At 39.7% G+C, this 26,602-nt stretch overlaps 1 protein-coding gene across 9 annotated transcripts in view; it reads left to right on the top strand.

Annotated features, from left to right (window-relative positions):
- LOC113965585 (plexin-B2-like) overlaps positions 1 to 26,602 on the top strand; it is a 176,119-nt gene that overhangs the window by 134,901 nt on the left and 14,616 nt on the right. For 6 of the 9 annotated variants that reach the window (XM_027679200.1, XM_027679201.1, XM_027679203.1 and 3 more), the window contains one exon: positions 3,663 to 3,731. The exons of 1 other annotated variant lie outside the window; for it this stretch is intronic. In XM_027679200.1, the coding sequence (XP_027535001.1) occupies positions 3,730 to 3,731 (2 nt within the window). In that variant the 5' untranslated portion in view covers positions 3,663 to 3,729. Of the gene's footprint in view, positions 1 to 3,662; positions 3,732 to 22,213; positions 22,252 to 26,602 lie in introns of those variants that run through there. 2 more of the 9 variants (XM_027679206.1, XM_027679209.1) reach the window with 2 other exon arrangements.

Below are 26,602 nucleotides of genomic sequence, written 5' to 3' on the forward strand. Positions count from 1 at the left end.
CAGTAAAAAAGCTCTGGAGTTCATGTGGTAGAAGTGGACTCTAGTGTCTGTGGACAAGGAGGTGGAGAGGGCAGAATGGAGATGACCAAGAGCCACTTAAGCTAGAGAGTCACAGGTGAGGGAAGATACTGCATTGATGATATATCGGTATGTAATAGCATGACACTGAGTTAGCTAGAGATGTAAATACACTGCAATGTTTAGTGTATTAGGCTAGTATTTGGTATCACCCTAAAGTTTTTAATAGTAAATTCTATATCCTGTTTCCATATGGACATGGTCTGCATGATGTAAAATCACCTTCCCAGCACTGAAATATAAAGATCCATTCTCAAAATTAAGCTTGAAAACAGTATGTAGTTTTATCTTATGTGCTCCATCCTATCAAGGGCACTGTGCTTGTTAGCTCAACAGCCGGATGAAAGTTCCTTGGGCATATAAAAGTCTATATGAAAAGTGTCTGCTCCATATGTTACATATAGTTGAAGGCTCAGGGGAATAAGGTCCGTGTCTGGGAACCGGATAGTACAACTTTCTATCCCTGACCCAGTGCCTGACCTTTCTAACAAACAAATAAAAGACTCCCTCAAAGAAATATGGTTCATGATCTGTTTTTAGCTCTAGAAACAAACATTAAAAAAAAAAAGCACTCAGTGTGCTCCTACTCGTACTTACAGCAGCATCAGCTTTAGGTGCCACAGAACAAGTGCCACACTTCGTAGTTTGCTGCTTTTAAAAGCCACAATTTCCCTGGCAGTCACAGTGCCAGGATGGCACGTTATCCACTTGCAAAATTTTGCACTTGGACACAACTGATCAGCCTGAGTTTATAATCTTTTTGAAATTGTGGTATCTGAGACCTTGACCCTGAGAACAGAAGTGCAGCTGCCTGATGAGGGAGAGGGCACTTGCAGGGTGGGGAAGTTGTTCATAGTTGTCCTGTTTCTACTGGGTTATTGACCTCTTGTGATGGTCTTAATTGCATACAAGGTGGTCTTCATCCTTTTCTCCTAAAGGTGTATTTTGATTTGAAAGTCAGAAATTGTGTCATGTGGAAGGTGGGATCAGTTAAGTGTGTTCACATTGCAACAGGGTAAGAACTAAAAGTAGTCTATTGTCAGTAATGCCCTGCTGTCCTCTGTGGGTTATGGAAGGGAGACAGAGTCCCTTCTGAAAAGCAGCTCAGGGAAGATTGATTCCTAATTCGGGAGGCAATCCATGGCAAGACTCTCTCTGTCAAGCCAATGAAGAGAGAAGAAACAGGAAGATTAGCCTTGTTAGACTGAAGGCAGCTTGTGTGAGCACCCCCCTACCCACTTGCTCTGTTTGTGCTCATGGTTTCTGTCAACTTTATAGAAAAACTCCCCTATGTCATCCAAGTACTTTTAGTTTCAGGTCAGTCTGCAAGTGCCTCCAGCTATCAGAGGACCTGTGATAGCAATGTGTACTGAAGTTCCTTCAGTTCAGGCAGTCCATTTTGACTGGCTGGCTGGCCAAACCCATACCATGGAAGACCAATTCCTCATGGTGTTCCAGTGTAAGATACTGAAAAAGTTGTGCTATAAGCAGGAGGGAGAAGGGAAAAAAAAAAAAGAAGCCTTGTGGCAGATGGTACCACCTGTGTCCATCTAAACTCATCCAAAGCAGTGTGCCATTTGAGTGGAGAAACCTGGAAAATCTGATGATTCAGTCTGAATACATAGGGAGACAATGAGAGAGGTTTCTGGCTTACATCCCAAGCCTCCTATAAAAAAGGCTTCCTATTTTGTAACACAGAAAATTGAATACAGTTTGGTAGCATCATTTTCTGGCACAGCTGATTACCAACTACAGACTAAACTGCCCAGTGTACTCAGGTGAGAACTGGCACATAAGTAGTCCACTGACTCTGTACCAGTTCCTGGGTTATCGTTGAGCCTCTTTTTCCAATAAATAAATTTCTGATGTTTTTAGCAAAGGGCACACCTTTATTATTGGGGGCATAGCTGGCTGAATACAACAGTCAGGGCTGACAGCACTCAATACATTTTCCAGGCTCAGCCAAATACTAACTTCCATGCACTTCAGTTCTTGCATCTGCAAAGTTGGGAGGTGAACAAACTGTGCAAGACATGCCTAAATTAGTGTTCAGCAATGCTTGCAAAAATGCTACTAAGGAAAGAGGCAACATGGATATAAAAAGCTAACTTCTCATCGTGATCCATTGTTTCCTTGCTGACTACTTCCACCTCCTTCCTTCTTGGTTGTTGTTAACACTATCATAATGGTTCACATCCCTTTGCCACTTCCTTTTACTTCTGAATTTTCTTTTCCTTTACATGCTTGATTTACAGCAGATCTGTTTTCCCTGTTGTCAGTAAGATATTGAAAGAAATCTGCCCTTTCCCTTGGTCCTAAAGTCCAATTTTTTTGTTTGTTTGTCTCTTGGTTTGGCTGCTTTAGTTACACTTCCCTCCTATGACCTTCCTCAGTTCCAGTCCAAGCCTGCACTCTTCAATTAGGCTGTATCATGCAGCTGTGGTCTAAATATCTCACCCAGCTCTTCTCCCATATCCCTCATTTCACAATTTTGCTGGCTATCCATGTACATCCGCTACCTGATGAGTGCTTAGGTTCTCTCAAACAGATTTTCCCTGGGAAGAGATAAATATACGTAGTCTTAAAGAACATCTTCCCACAGCAATATAGGGTATGATCACAGGAAATGAAATCCCATGGAACATTATCAAAATAAGCTTGGTTTAGTACTGTGCAGCCTCAAGGAACGTGAAGGGAAAATAATGCTGCTGATGTTTGCGTCTTACTTCCAGGAGAAGCCAATGTTATGCAAGTCTCAAAGTCATGTTCAGCTGAGATGAGATGGCTTTGGAGAACAGGTGGTGGATTTTGCCAGGTGTTTGGGTCTCTCTCCCCTGGGAACTGCCATGCAGTGATCCTTTAGTGCATGTGTTGACTTTTGCTGCAAACTGTTTGATTGTGAATTGCATGCTTTGCTGAAAAGCAGCTGGGAAATAACTGTATAAGGAACAGGTTGAGGCATTCAGTACTCCCTATGTCTATTGCCTGGGATATTTTTTTTGAGGACAGTTGTCATCTTCCCATTCATGTTGGACAATCTACATGAACCTTTTTTATCACTTTTTTACATATACAGTGATGTTAAAGAGAGGTATTTTATTCTTCCCTAAAGAGACAGACACTGTTTCTCTTCCATTCTTAAATGTTAGATTGTGGGAGGTGCAGAGTACTGCCATTGATAAGAGTATGTTCAAGCTCTAGCTAGAGGAGTACCAAATCATGCAATAATCCATCTGTAATGCCAGGCATTCTGTCTGGTAATATTCTTTCTGGTAATATATCAGTTGACTTCTCAGTTCTTCAGTAATTAGTTGTACATCTGTGAGCAACTGCCCATTTGATTTTTTATCCGAGCAGCTATTGAAATGCAGAATATTGCTCCATTTAGCTTCAGGATTGAAAGTTACAGTGTGCTAAAGTTGTGTTTAAAATGTAATAAAACTGACTGTATATAAACAAATTACAAGTTTATGGGACAGTATAGATGATCTTAAATCTATATTTTAAAGCTCATAAATTTGATGTGATTGAGCATAGCTTAATGCATATGAATATATTTGTAACTGTTGCCTTCTTTTATTTAGAAAGAAGATTAAACACTGTCCTGGAAAATAACTTGATTGTAGTGAAGAACAGTTAGTGGAAAAGTGAATGTAAGTATTTCACAGCACATGCCTATTATTTATGTTTGTAAACCATTGACATTGGTGATATTATAAATCATGCTAAATTGGCAGCATAATTTACCAAAAAGACCACTTTTAGTATGGCAAGAATGCAGAATGTGATCACTGTGCATATGTGTATGAAGTATAGAATATCTATTACATGGTTTTCAGTATGGGGCTGTAGGCTTAAACGTACCTAAATGCTTTTAATGGGGCCACATGATATTAGTCACTTGCATGCTTATGAACTGTTCACAGGAAAAATGGCAACAGAAAGTTGTCACTAAGTGCCCTTAAAAAGGAAAAAAAACATTACCCCTGTATAAATACCTACAGGGATTCTTAAATTCAGTAAGGTGGACATATTTTCCATTTCCAGAGGAATTTAGTCTAACTTGGAATAATGCAGCCAGTATATAGTATTTTTCAGTATACTTGCTCCAAAGATGTGAGATTACAGTAGAAAAAGATTGCACTGTGGATTGGCAATTCAATTTAGAGTGAAATACAGCAGCTGCAAGTTGCAGGCTAAGTGCATCATTGCTCACTTGAGGTCACTTTTTCAAACCTGGAGTCGATAGTTCTCTAACAATAAGAGCTTTGGTTCATTTTCTAGAACCTTTTGAAACTGTTACTTTGCTGGTGAATACCCAATTATTTTTCTCAAAGCAATTCCTTTCCCTAGCTGTATTTCATAATAAGGTGAACTCACTAACTGTGTTCCTGCACATGTATATGTACATACATATTTGTGCATGAAGCAAAACCATATCTCTGCAAGCATATCCCAGGAGGCTTTGAGTGGCTCTGGTGTGCAGGGCAGTGATAGTCATGAATTTCTAGCTGCCACAGACTCATTCCAGTGTTTTTTCATATTACATTTTTCCCACAATCTCACCTTCCTTTTCCCAGAGCCTGACTGAGGAGTTTGGAAGCAGTCAAATAAGCCTTTCCAAATGCTGAATAAAGTATAGAATTAATGACTTAGCTGTCAAATAGGACATCAATCCTGTCTTAAATATCTGAAGCTGGGGTAGTTTTAATTTTAGCCTTTCAGCTCCTACAAACTTGTCTTCAGTAATTACTGACTGACTGATAGTACTGAAACAGTGAGATACTGCAGGAACTGCATACTGTATTGCAAAATTTTGTCTGGTTTATGCAGAGTTGTCTACTGATACAGAGTTGCTTGAAATGATGATCCTCAGATTTGACAACACTGTACCTAAGTTAAAGATTTCCAGACTAGGCTGTGCATTGATTCTTTACATTACTGGTATCTGGCCTAGTTTGAAATGTATGTAGGCTTATAAGTTATAAAATCAAGTCCTTAAAACCTTCTGATGTGTACTGAACAAAATAATACAGAGTTTGAAGTAATTTACTGGGACCAGTCACTCTAGTTGTTTCAGGGTCCTAAAAGTACATCTCAAATGACCTTGTTCACACCAGTGAACAAAAATTTTTTGTCAGTTCCTTTCACATTTTTCTCACCAACTTGATCTTCAACTTTTCTCCTGGGATACTAGGGAAACTTGGGAAAGGTTATCTTCAGTTTCCATTTTTGTGAAATAAGCAGAATATTGGGGGTTTCTTGTTTGTAGTTTTTAAGTGCCTGTTTAACAGGAGAGCACCATTTGAGTACGGGTTGAACTTTAAAAAACTATCTGCCCAGTTAAAATGTCATTTCTTGTATGTATGTTAAAACAAATAAAAGACATGAAGCAAAGCTGCATTTTAGGAAGCTGAGTAGTATAATATTGACAACATGATTATCAGCTGATCTTGAAACTGTCAGAGGAATAAACACATCATGCTGCAGAGATGGACGCTAGCACTTTGTCCTTGATGTAAAAATAAATGTGATCTCCAGTATATGTTATTTTTCTGAGATTTTAACTTTGTGCATGTGTAGATTGAGCTCCAGAATGTAAACCTTCTTCTTGATCTAGCTCTTGCAGCCATCTGATATTAAAATTAGAGATTTACCCTTATATATATAATTTTCAAAAATTATTGGCCTCATGTAGGCTGGAATTTTTGCAGTAATACAAAATTAACGAGTTTATGTGGACAGAAAAAAATGCTTTTCCCTGTCTACTTTTAGTTTTATATCACAAAAGTGGCTATGGAGATATTCTCATATACAAAGTCAGCAGAGCCAAAGAGAGGGAACAAAGCACCTAATGGGAACCGAGAGGAGCAGTGGCTTTACCTGCAGCTGCTCACAAACTGGAGGTAGAGCCCTGAAACTGTGAAATCCAGCACCTCCTCTGACAATTATCCATTTTGATGTAGCACATCCAGAATTATTTATTAAAAATTTTTTAAGTAAAAATTGAAAATTAATTTTGAAACTTGAGTTTGAATACATTATAATGGTTTGTCAGGATAGCTGGTAGGATTTTGACTTTAGCTATCCATAAAGCCAGAAAGTGGCATAAACTTGCTCTTCCTCATTCTAATCCAATGAACTTCTGGACTGACCTTTCAAAAAGATGAAAGACAAAGCTGGGATGCTGGAGGAATCCAGTGAAATGTTGGTTTGCTGTGTTTCTTTAACCTGATGAAGAGGAGAAAGGAAATGGAGAAAGTGAGGGGGTTTTCCCACTTAAAAAATAAGGAAAGGCTAGGAAACATGTAAAATGGACTGGAGGGGACGATAAACAGCCAATTGTGTTTGATTATAGTGATGATAAATCAAAATAATCTTGAGGCAGTGACTGCAAGGAGTAGGAAGGGGAGTGTGTACCTTAGGGAATCAGGAGCAGGCACCATCAAGTAGAGCACCGGCAGGAAAGTGCACAGGATGAGGGGAAGAACACTCAGCCCTGATTAGATACCAAAATTAGGTTCTCGCTGCACATCTTGTAATCTGCAATCCCAGGAACAAGTTCTTAATGTAGCACTGAGTGTTTTGTTCACTGTTCTCAACAGTATTTCTTATGTAAAATGTGTGCACTGGCACCGTAAATAGCTTGGTTCAGATACCCTTGTGAAGGGTGAGGACCATGTCATGTCATGTGCTGTCACTAAGCTTTGCTGCCTAGTAGGCAGGTTCCTTCTGGAAGGTCTAAGGAGATGCTTTTTAGATTTCTAGGATTATAAAATATTTTCTAAAAAACAGTGCCCATCTCAAAAATATCCACCTTAGTTTCAGGATCTAGCCAGCTATTGTAAAATTAATCGCTGTTTATAAGAATTGGGCTCCTGTATCGTGAATGCTATAAATAATTCTCAGCAGCATTTGGACAACATGGTAAATAAGGCATAAAGCCACACTTGATAATGAGGAGAAAAATAAATGTTGAGAAGTTGGTAGTTCATTAAGTAATGGCTATGCTGTGCATGAAATGAGACAGGGGAACAGGGGAAAAAATCTCCCATGACAGAGACTATCACGAAGGATTCATATAAGGAACTTTAATTCTAGATACAACAATCAATCCGACTTTAGTCCTCAGAATCACCTCTAAGACACATCTTTAGATCCACAGGACTTAAGTCACCAAAACATTGGGTAACATTTGTTCAGTATCTTTTGCATGCCTTGGGCAGCGGGCAAGAATGTGACATTGCAAAATGTTCCCATAGAGTTTCTGCTGCTGCTACCCTGCGACCCTAAAGGGCATTTAAAGGCAGTACACATGGGTTACATCTGTTTTCCTGTGTGTGCTTTCTGGCATCTCTTCTAGTATCTATGTCCCATCTTTTTTCTTTCCCTTCGTTTCTATCTTCCCTGTGTTGCCTGGCTAACATTAAAGAGAATACTGCAGCTCCAGAAGAGATGATGTCTCTGCACTACCAGCTTGAGTAGCCTGTGACATCAGGTCAGACTGTAACCAGCAGCAGTAGCAACCACAGGAAAGCCCTGCATAATGATCTCTGCAGGGTGTGCAGAGCAGCTTGTTTGGAGCCTTATTTATGTTGCTGTTTACTTATATGCTATCAAATACAATCTTTTATTTCCCTCTAGTTTAAGTTTATATTCACTGGGTCATGTAAAGGCCAAATGTCATGCCTTTGCTGCTATATCTTCACTATGAGAGTGCCCATGGTGAAAGTCTTGCCCTTGTTCTGCCCTTATTATCAAGTGCAGAGTGACTGGGAGAGAACTGGCTCCACAAACAAGCCTTGGCTCTCCATCTTCCTCTGGCAGAAGCCTACATGGGTGGCAATCTAACAAAAACATTGCACAGCTTTATATGTATTTCATATCACTAGCTGCAGAAGAGCTATAATAGAGTTTTGCCCATATGTTGGCACCTTTCCCTCTGTGGAGAAATGAGGCCACGTTTTATCAGTAGCTGCAGTACTTGAATATCTGCAGCATGTTATATACCTCTCATACTTCACTTTTAGACCTGCCTTGTAAAAAATACTTGTAGCTTAGTTATAAAAATGTAGTCTATTGGAGGGTATGGATGTCCTTTCTCCCTAATTCAGTAACACTTGACCAAGTCTACAGGTTTGGTTACAAGACCCCCAGGAGAGAAGATTCTTGCAACAAAACTCAGATTTTTATTTAGAGGTATTCATTAGTCTTTCTTGAAACACAGTTAGTGTTTCTTGAAACGCGTCAGTCTGTCTTTCTCAGGTTTCTCTGAAATTATCTCCTGGGGAATATGTAGAAAAACAAAAGGTAGATTCTTTACCATTTTAGGAGAGGGATGGAGACAAATTTAACTTCAAAATACTAGCTATTTTAAATGCAAAATGATCCTTCCTTAATTAATACTTGGCAAAGCATTTTAAAGATCAAAGTGTCAATATTAGCTAATTCTCATGACACACCTGTCAGGTAAGTAAAAATTATATCCATTTATAGCCTAGGAAGCTGAAATACTGTCTAACATCAGCATTTTCACAGTTACTAACTAGTTAATTTACTGAAATAAGTAGTCTAATTCTCAAAGGTTCTTCATAGTTGTCCAAAACTATACTTAGAACTCAAGAGTATTTACAGTTTTGAAACCAAGTGCAAGTATTTTGGTATAGAAACATGAGTATTTGTGGCAGCTGAATATGAGGGATCCACACTTAAAAGACTTTTTCCGAACTTAAGCAGACCTAAAAAGCCTGGAGCTGGAACCTATGTGCTGTTAATTCCCAGGCTGGACTCAGACCCCTGCACTGTCCAGCTCTCCTAGTTTAAGGCAAAGGGTTGATACTCAGGGGAGCTGCAAAAGGTAGGAGGTATAGATAAGCTGGGGAGGATCCAGTCTTCAGAGAGTTTTTCTTGCAGGAAGGTGTGTGTAGAAGGAGTGTTTAGAGGGGAAGAGAGTGCTTGAAGTGGAAAGGAAAATGGTGTGTGATAGAAATTAATTTTTCTACCTCCTGCTGTTACTTCCATTAGAGATGCAGGTTACCTTATTATTTCTGTCATGGCTCTTTCTCCTTTTGTTACAGCATCAGCAGAGTGGTATAATTGGGCTGGAGGACAAATTTTTTGCTGCTCTATTGAGCAATGACTGAAAAGGAGAGGGGATTTTGAACAAGTGCTGTCTCCCCTTCAGTATGCGGTGCAACTTGTTTCCAAATGGTGTTTTAGTTGGAGCGGTGGTGGTTGTCAAGTGCCTTGCTTTGTCTGTGCAAACAGTTTTTGTAACCTGTTTGCTCTGTTCAGTGTGGCAATACCCAGCCCTGAATGCAGCACAAAACTTAAGGATGGCGTCACTCCATCCCGGTCTGTTCTCCCTCTTGCAGGAGCAGGTGGGAATGGACAAAACCCTAACCAACGGCCGTCTATGAGTTGGCACTTAAAGGAGAGAAAAGGCTAGGCTACAAAAAGGGGTCTCAAGGGATTGAACAGCCTGGAGCAGGCATGCATGGCTGAATTAGGAGTTGGAATTGTTTGGCTTTCAAATTCAGAGGACTTGTTTGCTGTTTTGGCCCTGCTCAAAGTGAATAACCGCTACTGCTAATAACAAAGCCCAACAGAAGAGGAGTGAAGGATTAAAAACAAAAAATGATGACTCACCCTCCCCTCTCCCTCCTCTCCCCAGTTTCAGTCCCTCCTAAACCACTTTACCTCACCAAAGTCCTGGTGGCTTTTTGCTTATAAATAATCATGTGTTTGAAATGTTAAAATGTGTAGGCAGGAATTAAAAGGATATGTGATGCTACAGCATTAAAACAGTGCAGACCTCTACAAGGGAATTGTGAAGGAAAATGAAAACATAGTTATTTTTGGCAAGAGCTGCTGCATCCTGAGGAGATCAAGAGAAAGCAAAAAGCAGTTTACCCAAGTCTAGCGAAACTGAGTAGGAAAGCTGGGTGCAATATAGTAGGGCTTCACATCAATTTGTCATACTAAAGCCAAATTTGAAGTTTTGACGTCATCTCAATTTTGTGGGGATGCGAAGAGGAGTTTCATAGAAAAATTTCTGTTGAAGGCACTAGCCTAAACTGTCGTCCTGTAAAGGTTGATGAATACAGCTGCTTGGTTATCACCCACATCGTAATAGCTTTCTTCCTTCTCCTAATCCACAGTGGGAGATAACACCTGTAACACTCTCATATCAACATGTCAGCCTGCGGTATTTTACAGAATAAGCAGTTGGGTTGTCCATTTCGGGTGTTACTCTGTACTCTCAAAGAAGTGAGAATATTGGCACCAAGTTTCTTATTGTGTCTGGCAACAAATATTGAGAATTGTCCCTGCTTAGAAAAGGAAATGCATTACAGACTTATAGGGAACTGTTGCAAATCAGTTGTCAGCAGCATTGACTCTAGCATTGATTTTGCAGTTTGAATATCATTTTTAGTGTAATTCTCAAATGCTACATTAGCTTTGTCTCCGTAAATCTTTGATTCCTAATCAAAGTGAGCCCTTTCATGGAACTGCGGTTGTTGGAGTCAGTGAAATCAGCTTTCTCACTCCACTTCTTAATTTTAGGCGAGTGAACCAGTATGAACAATATCAGTGTGAACAGGCACAGATAAGGGCACTGTTCTGCTACTTTTCTTGCTGATGATCTTGCTGCTGTTTGCTTCTCAGTACAGAGGAAGCCTCTGAATGCTATGCTTGTAGCAACTGTGCAATTACTAATAAACAGTTTTAGGAGGCCCCATTCATTTCAAGTCTAATTTCTGAGACACACTCCAAGCCTCCAAAACCCAGGGCTTTGAGGGGTTCTCTCTGTATGAGGCCTTGGTGCTGCTGATCCCCTTGGGTTTGGTGCTGGAGTAGCCTGGCTGCACATGTGTTATGGGTCTCCTCATAGCAAAGGACTTCTGCTCTGTGCTTGCCATGCATCCTCTTGCTTTGTGATAGTAATGATGTTGTTTAAGCAGTGGTCTTAGGTGAACTGATCTGTCACTTTGCTAAATGGAAACTGTTTGATTAATGCACTGGTTTGTATGGAATATGCCACCTCCACTGCTCTTAACCTTTGCTGTTACTTTTGTGCTAGCAAACATGAAAAGATGCCCCATGTATTCAGGGTGTTACTTTTAATGGTAAAGTTTTAATTGATGTGAATCTATTTACTAAGCCCAGCTTGTGTTCTTCTTTTGTTTTTCTCCCTGCTATAATGCATTTAAATGTACTAGTTGAGAAAAATCTTCATAATAATCTTTAGCTCAGTTGATGTTATATTTAATTAAAGAATTTAACAAGGATTAAAGTAACAATTAAATACTTCTCTGCTTAATAATTTTTAGGGCTAAATTCAAGGCAAGCCTCAACCGTGTTTGATTTAATTAATGTAGTGCAAAAGACAATGTATTTAAAAATAGCCGTTCCTCTGGACAGCTAGACAATTTTCTTGTGTACTGTTACTGCAACACTCAATTTGATCAAGCACAATGTCATGAAGTAATGTCAAGACATAAAAATTTTTAGGTTTAGGTAATAAATTTCTCACTGTCAGTAACTAAGCCAATGACCTTGTAAACAGAAGTCTTCCAGAGATATGTAAAATACAGTCTTGTTTATCCTTGCTGATTTTCCTTAATATTGCACCACTTTAATTTGTAACTAGTTAACTGAATCATATCAAGTTACAGTTCCTGGGAACTTACAAGTTTGTGAAACATTGCAAGTCTTGTTTATACATAGTGTTTTCTTTAAAATGTGTCTGGAAATTTCCAGGTGACTGAATGGACCTGCCATAGTTTTCAAGAAGCATGTTTTTTAGAGCTTGAGGTTTGGGTTGGGTTTTTTTGTTGTTTTGTTGTTGTTGGTTAGTTGGTTGGGGTTTGGGTGGGGTTTTTTGGTGTGGTTTTGTCTGTTTGTTTTTCTTTTTTGCTTTTTTTTTAATCTTGAGGTTGCTGAATCACAGTTTTGACCTTGGCATTCCCTGCTTCAGTTTACATCCAAAAGTCTTCACCACATACTACTGGCCATTTGACTCTTCAGGGTATTCAGAGAGGAAAATGGTCACAATACCGTTTCCATTCTAACGAGCAGAAACATACAGTACATCTGGCATCAGTAGTGGTGGAGCAGATTCCTCAAGTCCTCCTGCACTTCTTACAGTCAGCATCTTTAGCAGACGTGAGCCATATCATTTTGTGCAGAAAACACTGGAAGAATTTGGTCTTTGCTCTGCAGTGGCGTTGGTTGCCAGTGCATCATCAGAAGTATCCAGGAACTGAATGACTGCAGAGAGCTCTTCCTGGTCACAAAGCCAAGGAGATCCTGTTCAAAGGCTGGGATGGTTCTAGGAAGGAAAGGTGCATGTGGTCAATAGAGCTGATTCATTGCACTGCCAGGTTTTTCATACATTTAAGCAAACTCAAATTGGACCGTCCATCTATTTGTGAATTATTCAGTTGTTTGCCTTGAAAGATAAATTGGATAGCATTTGTTTATAGTGGTCCAATCTGCAGGATATAGATTTTATCTGGGGTGTAAATAATTGTGGTGCTACCCTGGGTTTGCTTTGCAGGAAGCGTATGCTTCCTTCTTGAGCTGCGCCACGTGGGAACATTCTACCTGTTTGCATGATTACAAATTTTGCCTAAAGGAGCATTATGAAAAGAAGTTATCTTTCCTAAGGGAGGTATATGTGAGCAAAGCTTTTACAGCTGGGGGACAAGCTAGGCTGAGAGAACTTATGCTTTGAAAATATGTCTTTGAAGTATATATAGGACCAGAAGGAAAAGAACACATAAATGATGTAGAGGGGGAATGGAAACAGAAAACAAAAAGCTAAATGAAGGAAAATATTCCAAATATATCTATTATGCACAACTTGAGCAAAATTGAATGTGCTAACCTTATTGTAAGTAAATGTGGTACCCCGAAAATAGTACTCTTATACAAAAGCAGGTGTTTATTCTCATAAAAGAAGAATGAGCAGAGATAACGTCTCCCAGCAAGTTGTTGTCTTTGGCAAGGTGACAGGCAGTGCTTCTTTCTCCAGTTGCAGGAAACCCACTGAAGGTTTTTACTTAAATTGTGTCAGGACATGTTTATACAGTCGCTTTCATGGATACCAGTCCACGCTGGTCCAAGGTAGATTGGTTCTCCCATCTCCCCTGGCTGCTGGTTTCTGCCACTTCCATGGGTGCCATAAGAAAGGCTGCAACCAAAACTCACACCTAAGCAAGAGCTGAAATCTAAGCTGGCCAGGAGCTGAAAAATGAGTAGTTCCTGCTGGAGCAGCTCCAGGAGTGTCTTCTCATCACCTCTTGCATGCCAATACCAGAACAAAGCAGAGATTTACCTTTCAGAGCAAGGGACTACTGCACTTAGAGACAACATAGATTCTCTCTAGTGATAAACAGTTATCAACTTTTTTGCTCAGATGTTAGGGAAAGTATAACATTTACCCAAGATCTTCCTTTGAAATGAATGGCAGGACAACTTGAGGAGAGAGGGGCAAGCCTCTTACTGTCAGATTCAGTAGATAAAACTGAAACTGTGACCTTGTGGGACAGTAGAGGCAAAAGGAGGTTTCCTGAGTGGGTTGTTCCACTTATGATCTTCCTTATGTCTCTGTCAAGCAGCTGACAGAAGCCTTGCCTGTGACTCCAATTGCTGACTAGCGGGGGAGAGGAAAGGCGAGGGGTGAAGAGGGGCACATCTGATGTTTTGCAACACATGATTTTGAGGCGAGCGTCTCTGCAGTGATGCTTGTCTTGCTCTGCCAACTCCTTTACTGAAGTTGAACTACATTTATCGGTTTGGCATTAATCTAATCCATCTAACGTTCTTGGGCAAGGTAAATATTTGACAACCTCTGTATGCTTAACTCGTCTGCATGTTTTAAAGATTTGCCATATCCTTGTAAAATGTTGTCATACAAGTAGTGGGTGGTATAGTGCATGCTGTTACAGTAAGTAAAGTAGAGCTTTTCAAGTAAATTCCCTAAGCGGATGCACATTACAGCATACAACTATGTTTTCTGGAAGTGGTTGGAATTACACTAGGGTCTCAATTTTCCATTCACCAGCTCTGGTAAAGGGATAAGCATCTGTGAGATGGAATTTATTATAAATTGATCTCATAAGTGCAAATTTTATTAAAATTCTTATCTGTCAGCGTGTGAGCAATCTTGATGATTTTGTTCACGACAAGTTTACTTTCATTATGGGTAAAATATGCAAAATGATATCTAAATAAAGAGTATGTTAAGCTGTTAAATGCTGGTTCCATGAGTAATCAGACATTTTCTGGCTTTTGCTTTAGTTTGAAGGCTGTCTGTCAATCTTCATCTTTATTCACAGTAAATAAAACTACTTTCCTGAAGGGATCAAGGTACAAGCATGTAAGAACCATAGTATTAAGTCTACTGCAATCAGTGATTTTGCAGGGATCTTGTTAAAGTTCAAGCTCTTTCTCTGCAATTGAGTAGAAATACCTGTGCATGGTGGAAATAAATCAGTCACTGTTAAAAGGGATCAAGAAAGCTTAAAATACAGGGAAGCTGCTCGAGGTGAATGTCAGCACCCTTTGGAAGAGGAGCTAAAGATAAAATGATAAACACCAAAGATTGTAGCCCTTCCTGCAGCCAACAGTTGGTGATCATGTGCTAGTTTGAAAACCAGGGATGTTATAGCCTGGGAAAGCACAGAGAAGTCGCTCAATGAGTGGATAGCAAAGAAAGAATAACCAAGGGACCTGAGTGAAGAGGGACACATGTATTGAATAAACACTTGTGCATCATACAAATGGATACTCGGGCAATTAACACTGCACAACCCTTTTTATGTCCATTGTTATTTGGATTGTGAGAATGTGAATATGCTGAAGAAACCAAACCTCCATGAAGATCCTCTCTTCCAGAGTGATGTGTATCAGGCACTAGTCCAAAGGCAGCAGGTCAAGTGCTGCCCATGGTTATAAACAGCAGACTGCACACTAAATTTTGTGAGAGTGGATGGAGAAAAACCCTGAAGTGATTAGTGCTGTACAAACCCAGAAAGGTTTCGTGGAAAGTAAAGCAGATCTGACTGAAAAGCTCCAAGCTTATTCAGGAGAAGGCAGCTTTTCGTAATGTGATTAAATATTTCTTGATTTAATGGACGATGATGTGGAGAGGACTAACAAAGTCCATTGTAACAGTAATAAGAAACCCAGGTAAGAACAAAAAGAATATAATTTTGAGAAAAGAAACTACCATATGCAAGTGGCTAAGCATCAAGCTATGTGGGATTAAGTAATCTCTGAGCTCATTTAGGCACAAAAGGGCCTGGTGATATCTGATAATAAGCTCTGGCTAAAACATACTGCCTAGTGGCAAAACATTGATTGACTCTCATTTACTATTTTTCTGAACTGTGACGTATCTGACGTGGCCCAGATTTTTAATTTTGATGTCTCTTCTGGATGGTTTATTTTTATGTGTATGGCCACTATAACACAGGACTTTTTTAGGGTAGGAGTGAAAGCACCATATATCAGGTTTCTCAGCTATATATCGAGATCATACATCACTTGACATGAGTGTTGCTTTCGTGTTTGCACAAATGTAATTGCCTTTTGTTGAGAGTACAGTAAGAGAGTATAACTGCCATAAGGACCAACAGATGATGTAAAGTAGCTGGTAAAAAATTAAATTGCTCAAATACTGAAGAAGTTTTTATTAACTCTTTTCATGGAATAGGGAAATGTAGCATTCTAAACAATAAATGTCAGATTCTAGTTATGTAGAGATCTGTTACTGGTCTACAGTGCTACATTATTAAGGACATCTCTCTCTTTTTATCTGCTTTAGTTATCCCTTGTCCTCTGTCCTTAGTGTACAAATCTGGATTTTTGCAGTACAGAGAGTGGGGACTTACCCTGTGCCAAATAGTGATCCATGAACAGAGATGGGGTTAGAAATTCTTGGATTTATTCCTAGACCACCTCGGTTTAGAGTTGGGACTATGAAAACTGCGCTTTTTTCCTATGGACCCCTCAGTTCTAAGAATAACTCTTTTCTGAAATCTTCCCTATGAAAGTGTGTTTCTGTGCTCATTACACATAATTTCCCTGTTGCTTTTGCTTGGGTGTCATTTCTTTGTCCTGCTTTGGTTTCCTCTGAATTTTGAGCTGAGCTCTCAGGGGATAAGTGTGCTGGAGATCACCATGGCAACACCAAAAAGTGCATACTGCAGGCGCCAGGCTTTGCTGCTGTTATTCCTGTGAGAGCTCTGATGATCTGTGGACTTGTGGACTTACTTAGGAGCTGCGAGAGGGAAGGAGTCAGCATCTGAGAGCTGGTTGTACCGAGCCTATTAGAAATGTTTCTTATGTAAATTGAGGAACTCTGGATATTGTTTGCTAATGTACAGCACTAGCATCCAGCATTTTCATAGCCTGCTGCCAGTCCCTTGGTAGGCTGTAAAACTCTCTTTTTTTATTCCACACAATTCTCATATTAGTCTCTTACATCTTAGCTCTCCCCATTTTCAGTCAGGACTAAAGTGGGAGCCATTGCAAAGACAAAGTTGTTATCCTGGTAAAAGCTTAAACATGGTTGATGATAAACATGTCATAAAGATTATAGTGCAGAGTTTGGAAGAGGTGAGTGCTTATATTCCTATTATTCCCAAATCCTTTATCAGGAGAGAAAGCAAACATTCAAGGAAGAGTTATTTTATAGATAAGTATTTCACGGCAGTGCTTAGCAGAGAGTGGGTTCTCTCCAGCCAAAGGAAATAACTGGGTAAAAGTGTATTGCCTTCCAAGACAAGACTGTAGGTTGTATTCTGACAGGGTAAGTGTGACACTGGAGTTTTGTTTTGTATTACTGAAATAAGAAGTACAGCATATCTGAGGACATAGAGGTTTTCTCTGATGCGTTTTCTTTCTTTTTTTAAAAAAAGTACTGTGTCAACCCAGCCACCATAAGACTAGACCGCCAGAAGGATGTGGGCCTGTAATGCTCAGAACAGTGACTAATTCAAGTGCGATCAGCAGCCTTGAATAACGTGCCTCCGCTTCCAGTTATTGGATGGGGAACACACAGCCCGCAAGAGCAAAATTCATGAACAACCAAGATACGGAGCAGGAATGCCCAAAACGGTTGGCAAGGACTGTTTAGGAGATAAATGTATTTGAAACTTCTAGGGATTTTCCCAGTCCTATTTGTGGATGCACAGAGGTCAATAACCATGTTGAACTGAGGGGAGCTCAGATTCCCACTCTGAAAATGGGTTACACATTTTGCATTCATCACTGGGGAAAATGCACAAGCTGGTCCTGCACCAGGAGCCCAGATCACCCATGCAACTCAGTGCCCTAGAAGTCAGGTTTCCCTCAATCTGCTCCTATAAATTTAGAAGTGTTTCTTTGGCAGCACTGGATCAAGGACTCCCACTTCAGGAAAAGGCATCTGGTAGCAAAGCATCAAGGGTTGGTTGCAGATGCACTTACATCCTGAACCACGATTTCCCAATTCCTAAAACAAATGATCTCACTACAGAGCTACAGTGCAAACACCTCAGCGTTATGCACATGCTCGTGTCCTCCACTCCTGCCAGTCAAGGGCATGTGTTTCATTTTGAATTCAATGGCTCTGGCATCTAAGTGCAGAGATCCCCACTGGTGTGTTCAAGTGCTTGAAATCTGGATAGAGTTTCTACTGGAGATAAGTATAATAAAGTTTAGTCTGAGCATCCCAGACAGACTTGAGCATGAGAAAAAGAGCAGAGCCACTGAGTGCTGACAAGGTGAAAGTAGTTCAACTTCTGTGGAACCCAAATTTTTAGGAATGCTACTTTCATTTTTTGTCATTATAGGGCTAAGAATGACCTTTTTCAGCATGTAACTGCTAACATTAAATTGACCAACTTCTTTCCAAGGCAAATTAATTAAATAAACTCTGAAAGAAGAAGTCATATTTTAAGTGATTACACATATTTTAACCCATTTGTAGAAAACAGAGCTTCAGCAGATCAAGAGGTGTTGAAACATTCCTGTAAATGCTGGCAAAGAGTCCAGCACTCTTTAAGACTGACTAAAGAGAAACTTCCTGAGTTATTTTAATTTCCTGTTTGCCTAGTTAATATTTTAAAAACAGGACTTAAAAGCACATTTGTGCATTTTGGAAGAATCTCATGCCCAAGATTTCATCAAGATAAGACTTTTTTAAACTTAATGTTAAAACATTACTTATTGGTGGTGATGTGGTTCTAGGCAACCCCTGAACACCAAATGCAGTTGACAGGACGCTGTAAGTCAAAAAGTGTTGTACCTGAGCCCTATTTTTTAACTATAAGAAAAAAATGTGGAGGTTATTTGGGTCACCACTGTGCCAGAATGTCTAACGTAAACAGGATAAAACAACTGGGAGCTCACGGAATCTCGGCATGAACAAAGTTTTAAGAAGTGCTGACTTACTACTACAACTTCTAGCATCAGCATTAATTGAATCCAGTGTATTTATCTTCCTTTACCATTCTCACTAAAATTAGATTGTTTACATTTTTGAGCAAACTAATGGCACAGTTATTCACTGTTTAATTCTGCTAAGCAGAAAAAAAAGTTAGTAGAAAATCAGGCTGCTCCTTTCACATCTGAAACACAGTTCTTAGAATAATGGTGAGACTATTGATACTTCAAAGTTTCTCCTAGATGAGAAAGTGAGAGGTTTAACTCAAAGAAACTTCTGATTCCTTTTCTATGCTGAGATGTATAGCTCTCTTGACGTGTGCAATACTTGATTCTTCTAGTTTCTGAGGGCAAAAAGATGTTCAGAAACTTTCCCAGAAAACCATGTTTTCATGCTCACCAGGATTAATACCCAGTATTGCTTGTTACAAGTCCGTTTGTTCCTAGAAATGTAAATACCTTATCCTTGAGGCTCTTGCACTAATTCATTATTTGAATGTGTCTTGACTTTGATGTGGAAAAGCAATTTCTGCCGTGTATAAAACATTATTGGGAAAAATACGTTTTACTACTCATATTGTGAAAGAATTCTTCAATTTATCCCTGTTTCCCTACATCAGCCCTGTTGTTTCTAATGATGCTTTCACCTAGCAAATCCAAGCCTTGAGGAGAATAATGCAGTAGATAACACTTTTAATCAGTATGGGAAATATGAAACAGCAGGGAATTAATATCCAACTGTGCAACCAAGAAAAAAAAAAAAAAGGAAAAATGAAGGCTGGGGGTTTTCTTTATTTCTTTCTCCTTAGACTGGTCTTACACATGGGGCTTTTATGGTGCCACAATTTTATACTTATCAATAGTTGCTTCCTAATTCTGCTCCGTTTCTGCAGTAGTATAAAATGTTGAGCTCCACACAGGCAGTCAGTTTTCAAGATCTCATGTGGACAACAGAAGCTAGTGTGTTTTTAGTAACCTGCTAAAAGGATTATTTTCCCCTTGTATCAATTGGATGGAATCTCAAATCTTAATAGTGGTTTAAAACACTGTTCATAATGAGGTGTGCCAATGGATGTGGAAAGGCTGCTCCTTTGAGCAGGAAGCTTCTCTCTAATTAGTCTGAACCATACCTGAGTGGGGGAAAAAGAAGTTTACCAAAATCATTTCAGAGGTCAGAACTGGATACTTTCTTGTGATAGCTGTTCATTTGTACTGGGGTGTTATTAAATAATATGTAAACTGAATATGTGTTTGGGGAAGGTTTGTGCCGAGGGGTGTTTCAGAAGGGACAAGGGATGTGGCATTTGCTTGTCAGTCATCAGCAAGCTGGGTTTGCCTCCACACCTTGGGCTGTGTCTGTGTTCTGGATTGCACTGGGGCACCTGGGTCTTATCATGATATAAAAGTAATGATTTTCTGAAGGTGCAAAGGCCAGGACTTAGCTGAAGCCAGAGCTGCAGGGAAGGCATGGCATGCTTGCAGCAGCTTCCAGCTTTTCTTTGCCTTTTTTTTTTTTTTTCACAGCATGGGGTACAAAAATTAAAAATCTTACATATTTGCATTTAGTGTACAAGAAGGAAGATTCTTAGAGGGGGCAGGAAGAGTTAAACCCTTGGGGGCAACGGGGAGACTGAAAGCCTAGGGTCAGTGAGTGTTTTTTTGAATGGCCAGGGGCGGGAAAGGCAGGTGGAGCATCTGCGCTCTGGGTCAGGGAGACTATTGGAAATGAGGAAGGATCATTCAAAATGCAGCTTACCTGGAGTTCTGTGTCTAGCTCAGGGGTCTCCAGTACAGTCATGGACCCATTAGAGCAGGTCCAGAGGAGGACCACAGAAATGGTCAGAGGACTGGAACACCTTTGCTGGAAAGATGGCTGATAGAGTTGGGGTTGTTCAGCCTGAAGGAGAGAAGGCTCTGGGTAGACCTTATCTTATAACAGCCTTCCAGTATATAAAGGGGGGTTATAAGAAAGAGAACTAAAGACGTTTTACCAAGGCCTGTAGTGACAGGACAAGGGGAAACAATTTTAAAGTGAAAGAGGGTAGCTTTAGATTGTATATATGAAAAAAAATATTTTTCTGAGAGTGGTGAGACTGGAACAGGTTGCCCAGAGAAGTTCTGGATGCTCCAGCCCTGGAAGTGTCCTAGGTCAGGTTGAATGGGGCTTTGAGCAGTGTGGTAGATGGCCCTGCCCATGGCAGGGGGGCTGAACTAGGTGGTCTTTGAAGGTCCCTTCCAACCCAGACCATTCTATGATTCTGTAAAGCTGGCATCCTGTCCAAAGAAAGAACATTAGAAGAGATTTTTAACATTGTCCGGTTTAGTATAAAAGTTTCAATGCGATTAAGCAGGCTAAAAAAGGCTTTTGAAGAATGACTTACCAGAGTAGGCTAAACTAATGCTCAGACCTCTTTCAGACGTGCCAGGAACAAAAAGCTCAGTGTAGGGCCAACTGGTGGCTGGGATTTGAAAGGACACTCAGATAGGATGAGGCCCTTAGAAACATTTCATTCATTCTTGCTCCATCCTGTTCCCTCTGAAAGAAGTCAGGGATTTTTCGCAGTGAAGTCCTTTGGGTGGGTGGGATGGGGGAGCACTGGCACAGGCTCACTTGGGAACCTCAGTGGGAAATGACCATGTGATAGATCTCATATTTATATGGAAAAAAAGATTAGTTTAAATACAGAAAAAGAAATGTCTATAACTGTCCAGGTTCACACAGAAGAGACGAGACCTTTTTCTTCCCTCTGCTGTCACTGGGCTCTGTCATCAAGGCTTTACCATGCAGGAACATAGTTTTTCTAGTAATTGTAATGGAGCAATTGAGAAGTGACTTATTTCTAAATTATTGCGCTATTATTCACTGTCCTCTTTCTTCCCAATCTATCTTCCATTAAAAACAGGAAGCCCTGGCAAATAAGTTAGAGATAGTGAAAAACAATTGAAATCCTTCCATAAGAAATGGGATTTGACAATTCCCCAGAATGAAAAAAAAAATAAAATAAATGTGAAAGTAGCACAGTCCTGATTCTTATTAATCATTCAAATAAAAAGGGTCCAGCTAAGATATAGATAAATAGGACTAGAAAGGAGCAGGTTAGAAAGCCATTTATTTCCAGACATCTTTTTGAAAGAAGCAATCTTGCCCAAGACCTCACAACTGTCACCCACTGTGGTATGAAGGGAGTGCCATACACTTGGCTGTTTCTTAGCTGGATGTAGTAAAGTCCAAAGCTCTTGAAAGCTTCCAGTCATTAAATTTGCTAAACAACATAAAGCTTTTTTTCGAAGAATGGTACTCCTGCTTCACTGAGCTGGCCAGCATCCAGTCCTTATAATTACCTTCTGCCTATCTAAACTGCTCTGTTTATTTAATTAGACAAGGTCATATGTCAAAAGATGTTTTTGGGTAGGGTTGGTGATGATAGGACAGTAAGTACTATGTTACCCAAATCATTAAGCACAGACCATAGTGATTTTGTGCAAATCACTGAAGCTTGCAAAGGACTTCATAAGTCAAATAGCATTTCCAGTAAGTTTAAATAAAGCATTATTAATAAAAGTGCTGATCCCTGTCAGGCTACCTACATCACTGTGGGAGTTTTATATGAATATTTTTACAGTACTCCAGAATGTATGAAAGAGAGTGCCCTGGCTTGAACTAGAAATTAAGTTTCTCCATATGCATCTACAACAGGTTGATGGCCATCCCATACTGATGCAGTGATGGAGCAGGTAAGGAATATTGATTCTTCTAGACAAAGATGGTTGCCTCTTCCAAGTAGATTTTATTTTCCTGTCCCACCTTTGCTTAAAGGCTAATACAAACCTTAATAAAATATTACATTGGTGACATCTGTAAGATACCCACTGCGCTTCCTCAAGCTCTGTGAGCTGTGCTTGCTGTGTGACTGGGACCAGGACTGCAGATGTTGCATTGACACCTCGGTGTTTCTGGTGCCTGGTAGGGTGAAATCAGCCGTATAACAAAGTATGGTAGATTGCTTTGTCAGTGGTTCTTGGACTTCCTAGACCGGAAGGAAATGAAAAAGACATTACAAGGTAAGGAACCTTTTCAAATAAGCAAACAGCAGTCCTGCTGATCAGAGCTGGTTTTGAGAGGGTAGATGTTTGTTTAATGACATAATGGAGCCTGGTGGGTTTTTTTCCAGATGTACTCAGATGGAGCAGTGGCATCTGAAATCAGTAGTGTAGCTGTCTTGTTGATTTTTTTTTTTCTTTTGTCTATGGAGGTAGGGGTCCCTCCCCCTCCCCTAGTTCTTCCTTTGGCAGTGAGCATGCTGTACGTACTGGTGAGGCTGAGCATGGTGAGCTTCCTTTGCTGTTTGAATTACAACCTCCTCAGTTTGAATACTTGCAGACCTTCTATATTAAACCCCTGCCTCTCTTGCTGAAGGCACTGTGAAGGCAAGTAGGGACAGTGTAAATCCTTTGCCAGAAAGTGAGAGGGATTTCGTTAATGTCTAGAGTATTTGAATCCCACCAGTGTTACTATCTTCAATATCAGGGATCAATTTTTTCAACCTGATGCTGAAAAGTAACAAAAGCATCCAACACATGCAATTCTAATCCCCATTCCACTTTGTAGGCAGTTTCCCTATAGCTCTGTTTTCTGGATGGTTGTACTGGGGAGAGAGATGTCCCAGAGGTTGGCCAGCTTCTGAAGAGAGAAAAAAAAATTATGCTCACCATGTTCTCATTTCATTCTTTTCTGTAAATCTTTGTGCACTGTTAATGCTTTTACTTTTCAAAGGCTTGTCTGAATTCCCAAGTTGGTTTAATGTTACTGAATGATTATATCAATTTAGCTGAATACTCTTGTTTGACATAAGCCTAACTCTGTCTAAATAAATATTTATATTCAGTCTAAACAAATCTAAATGTTAAATATTGGCTTTAAAGTATTTAAGTGCCTTATTTCAAAACCTTATTTAAAAACCAAATGAGTCAAATAAGTATATGTAAAATTGAAACTTCAGCAAGCATGCTCATCTAACTGTGTACTTTTACAGACTGTTACATATCAGATCATAGGATAAACAGTGCAAATCTATGAATGTTGGAGCAAAAAATGTTGTCTTTTTTTCTCAAAAGGTAATTCAGTGCTTTCTCTAAAATCAGTGGGTGAGACTAAATGAGAATTTCTTGCTGTTTTGGTGACAGAGGGTGCTTTCCAACATCAAGTTAGCAGGGAGAGTAGGGTGGCTGACCATATACTGGGCAATGTGTACTAATTTGGACAACAGTTTTCCTACTGCACAACCATAGTTCTTTCTGGAATGCATGGAAATAGTGCTCTTGCATACCATTTTTAATGGCCATGTAGGGTTAGACCTGAAGCCAAGAGGCGACTGTTATAAACCCTTTTGGTGATGGAGCCCAAAACAAGAGGCAGAGTCCTGGCTCCATCTTCCTCCCTGTAAGGTAGCAGAGCTGGAAGTGGTGATGGACTTTGGGCCTTCCCCTAGTTGCTGTGAGCAGGGACAAGCCAAAGGGGAGTGGTTGTCCTTTATAGGCACTCCAGTTTGAAAGCTAAGTGGAAAGACACATTTTTGTCTGAAATGCTAGTGATTTTTCTGCCTGAAGATGTTTACCCCAAACTTTAAGGAAAGTGTAGTACTACAGCTGATTAAAGCAATGTACCAGAGTTCTCTGGGTGCTTGTTTTGGTTTTTTGGATCTTGCCATGAGGTAAGTTCTCATTTTATGTAATGTTTTTCACCCCCATGTCTCACATCCTTTGCAAAGGAATAAAAACACGGGTGCCAGGAGACTTTGAGGCTTGTAATGTCTTTGAGGCTTCAAGCCTCAAGACATCGAGGCTTCAACTTGCTCAGCTTCATGGTGCAGTAACCTCCTTGCTCGAGTCTCTTGTCTAGCATGGTTTCACCTTTTGGCACCAAGCCTTTTCTGTGCAATCTTTCTTTGAATCAATAATAGGAGATCATTTGCCAGTCATGTTAACTGTATCAAATTGCAGTGTACTCAACATCAATGAACTCTAGTTTTTTACAGATGCTGATACAGAACCAATCAAGACAAAGCCTTGGTGGTTACTATGGACTTCTCAGAGCAAGCAAACATGGATTTCTGAGATAATCAAAGAATTATCTTCATAATCTCAGATATCCTTACATTTCAGTACTTTAGTAACTCATTTCTGAATCTCTCTGTCAGTTACAGTTCATGCCTGCCCTTCTCCCATCAAACAAATGGAGAATAGTAGAGTGTGAGTTTCCTACTGGCTTTTCTTTATGTCATCATTCAAGTACTACAGAAAGCTTGTGAGAGAAATCTGTGCTCAGATACCAATGTGCACCTTCTGTTGATTCCTGTGGATGTTGCATGGTTATTTGATGGTACTTTGTACTAAAAAATGACCTGCAAAGCATCCTAGGGCATACAATTCATTTATGCCTTGGAGTGAAGCTTCCTCTGATGTGGCTCTACAGGTGCTGTACAGATACAGCAAAAACTTGTTGGAAATTTGTCTCTTGTTGAGGACTCAGTCATACTGCGATTTCCAGGTGTTGAAATGGGATTTCTGTCCTCTTGGACTGATTTCTATCTTTGTTTGGAAGGGCAAAGTATTCAATAGGCGAGTTTCCTGTGCTTCAAAGCTTTCCTGTGCCCAGCAGGTTCTAGCCTTGCATGTTTAACAAGCCTCCATGGTTATCCTATGTCATGAGCTCAATGGTAGGCTTATTTAAAGCTTGGAGTTACAGTGTTTCTGATGTCTATCATAAATGCACAAAATATTAGCTTTTGAATGCCTTTAGAAATTGACATTGAGAAGACCAGGCCAAGGGGTAGGAATTTATTCTTGTGGTAGCACTCTGTCACAGCTACAGGTTGCTGGTATATCACATCCAGGGCACGCAGCATGAACGGGCAAATATCTCTGCTGCGCTGTGACTGATAATACTTTACATTATACATTTTCATTAATTGGATGCTATTACTAACTGATCCATAGGCCATTGCTGCTAGTTAAGTAAGGGCCAGGAGGGTACTTCGTACTTTACAAGACGCAGATGAAGACATATGTCCACTCGGAAAATTAAAATATACCGGTTTGAGGGTTTTATATAAGACCAGATCAACTATAAAAACCTGATATCTAGACAGATCCTAATAAACCTGATGAAAATTAGAGAAATTAGATCAGCTTAAAGCTAATAAAATGTGATAGAAATGTTCTAAGTTGTCTGCAAAAATGCTTTCAGGCAGAAGGATTAGCATGAAGTATATTTTCACAAGGATTAGGGAGAATATTTTACAGGGTAAACTAGCCCATAAAATCATTCCTTTTTACTTGAGTCCATAGACAGGCTTCTCTCATGAAATATGCAGCCTGAACAAAAACTTGCAGTTTTCAGCTATTGCAATAATAGTTTGTTCTTTCCTTATGCACCATACATAAATTTAGAGGTACTCCTGGAACAATGGAGCTATGCGTTCTGTTACTTGGAAATAAGACTATCCAAATAAATGCTTCAGAACATATTTATTAAACACTGGAATTCTGACTGTCCTTCAGTTGTTTGTGGGGGAATGCAGGTTCTGTTTCCAATGACATTACACTTGGAAGCATATTTCCTATTATCCCTACACATCAGTGCAATAAACTTTATGTCTTAATGTACCTATATAAATTTTCATATTATTTGCTTTTAAACAGTTAAAAGTGTTTATATACGGTGATCATGTTTGAAGACTTTCCTAGATATATATTCTCCTATAGAAAGTGTAGGCTGTGTTTGAATTTATCTACTGTACAAAATTTCTAAATACATGGACCAGCTACTGTAAATTCAAGTTTTAAATATAGATATACTGAAGTATCTCATGTACAAAGCAAACATTGCAAAATATACTTGGCTTAGACCTTTTAACCACATCACTGGGTGCCATAAAGGAAACATTTAGCCTAAGAGCTCAGAAGATGCATATTGAAAGCTGTCCAGCAGAAGTCTTTGGAGGCTGCCTGAATAATTAGGCCTGTGGGATGAAACTGGTCATGCAAGGAGGAGGATTTACACTACTTTCTGTTCCACTTCTGTAGT

Source organism: Neopelma chrysocephalum, unplaced genomic scaffold, assembly GCF_003984885.1.
Source record: "Neopelma chrysocephalum unplaced genomic scaffold, ASM398488v2 Primary Assembly neopelma1_45, whole genome shotgun sequence".
Lineage (NCBI taxonomy): Eukaryota > Metazoa > Chordata > Aves > Passeriformes > Pipridae > Neopelma > Neopelma chrysocephalum.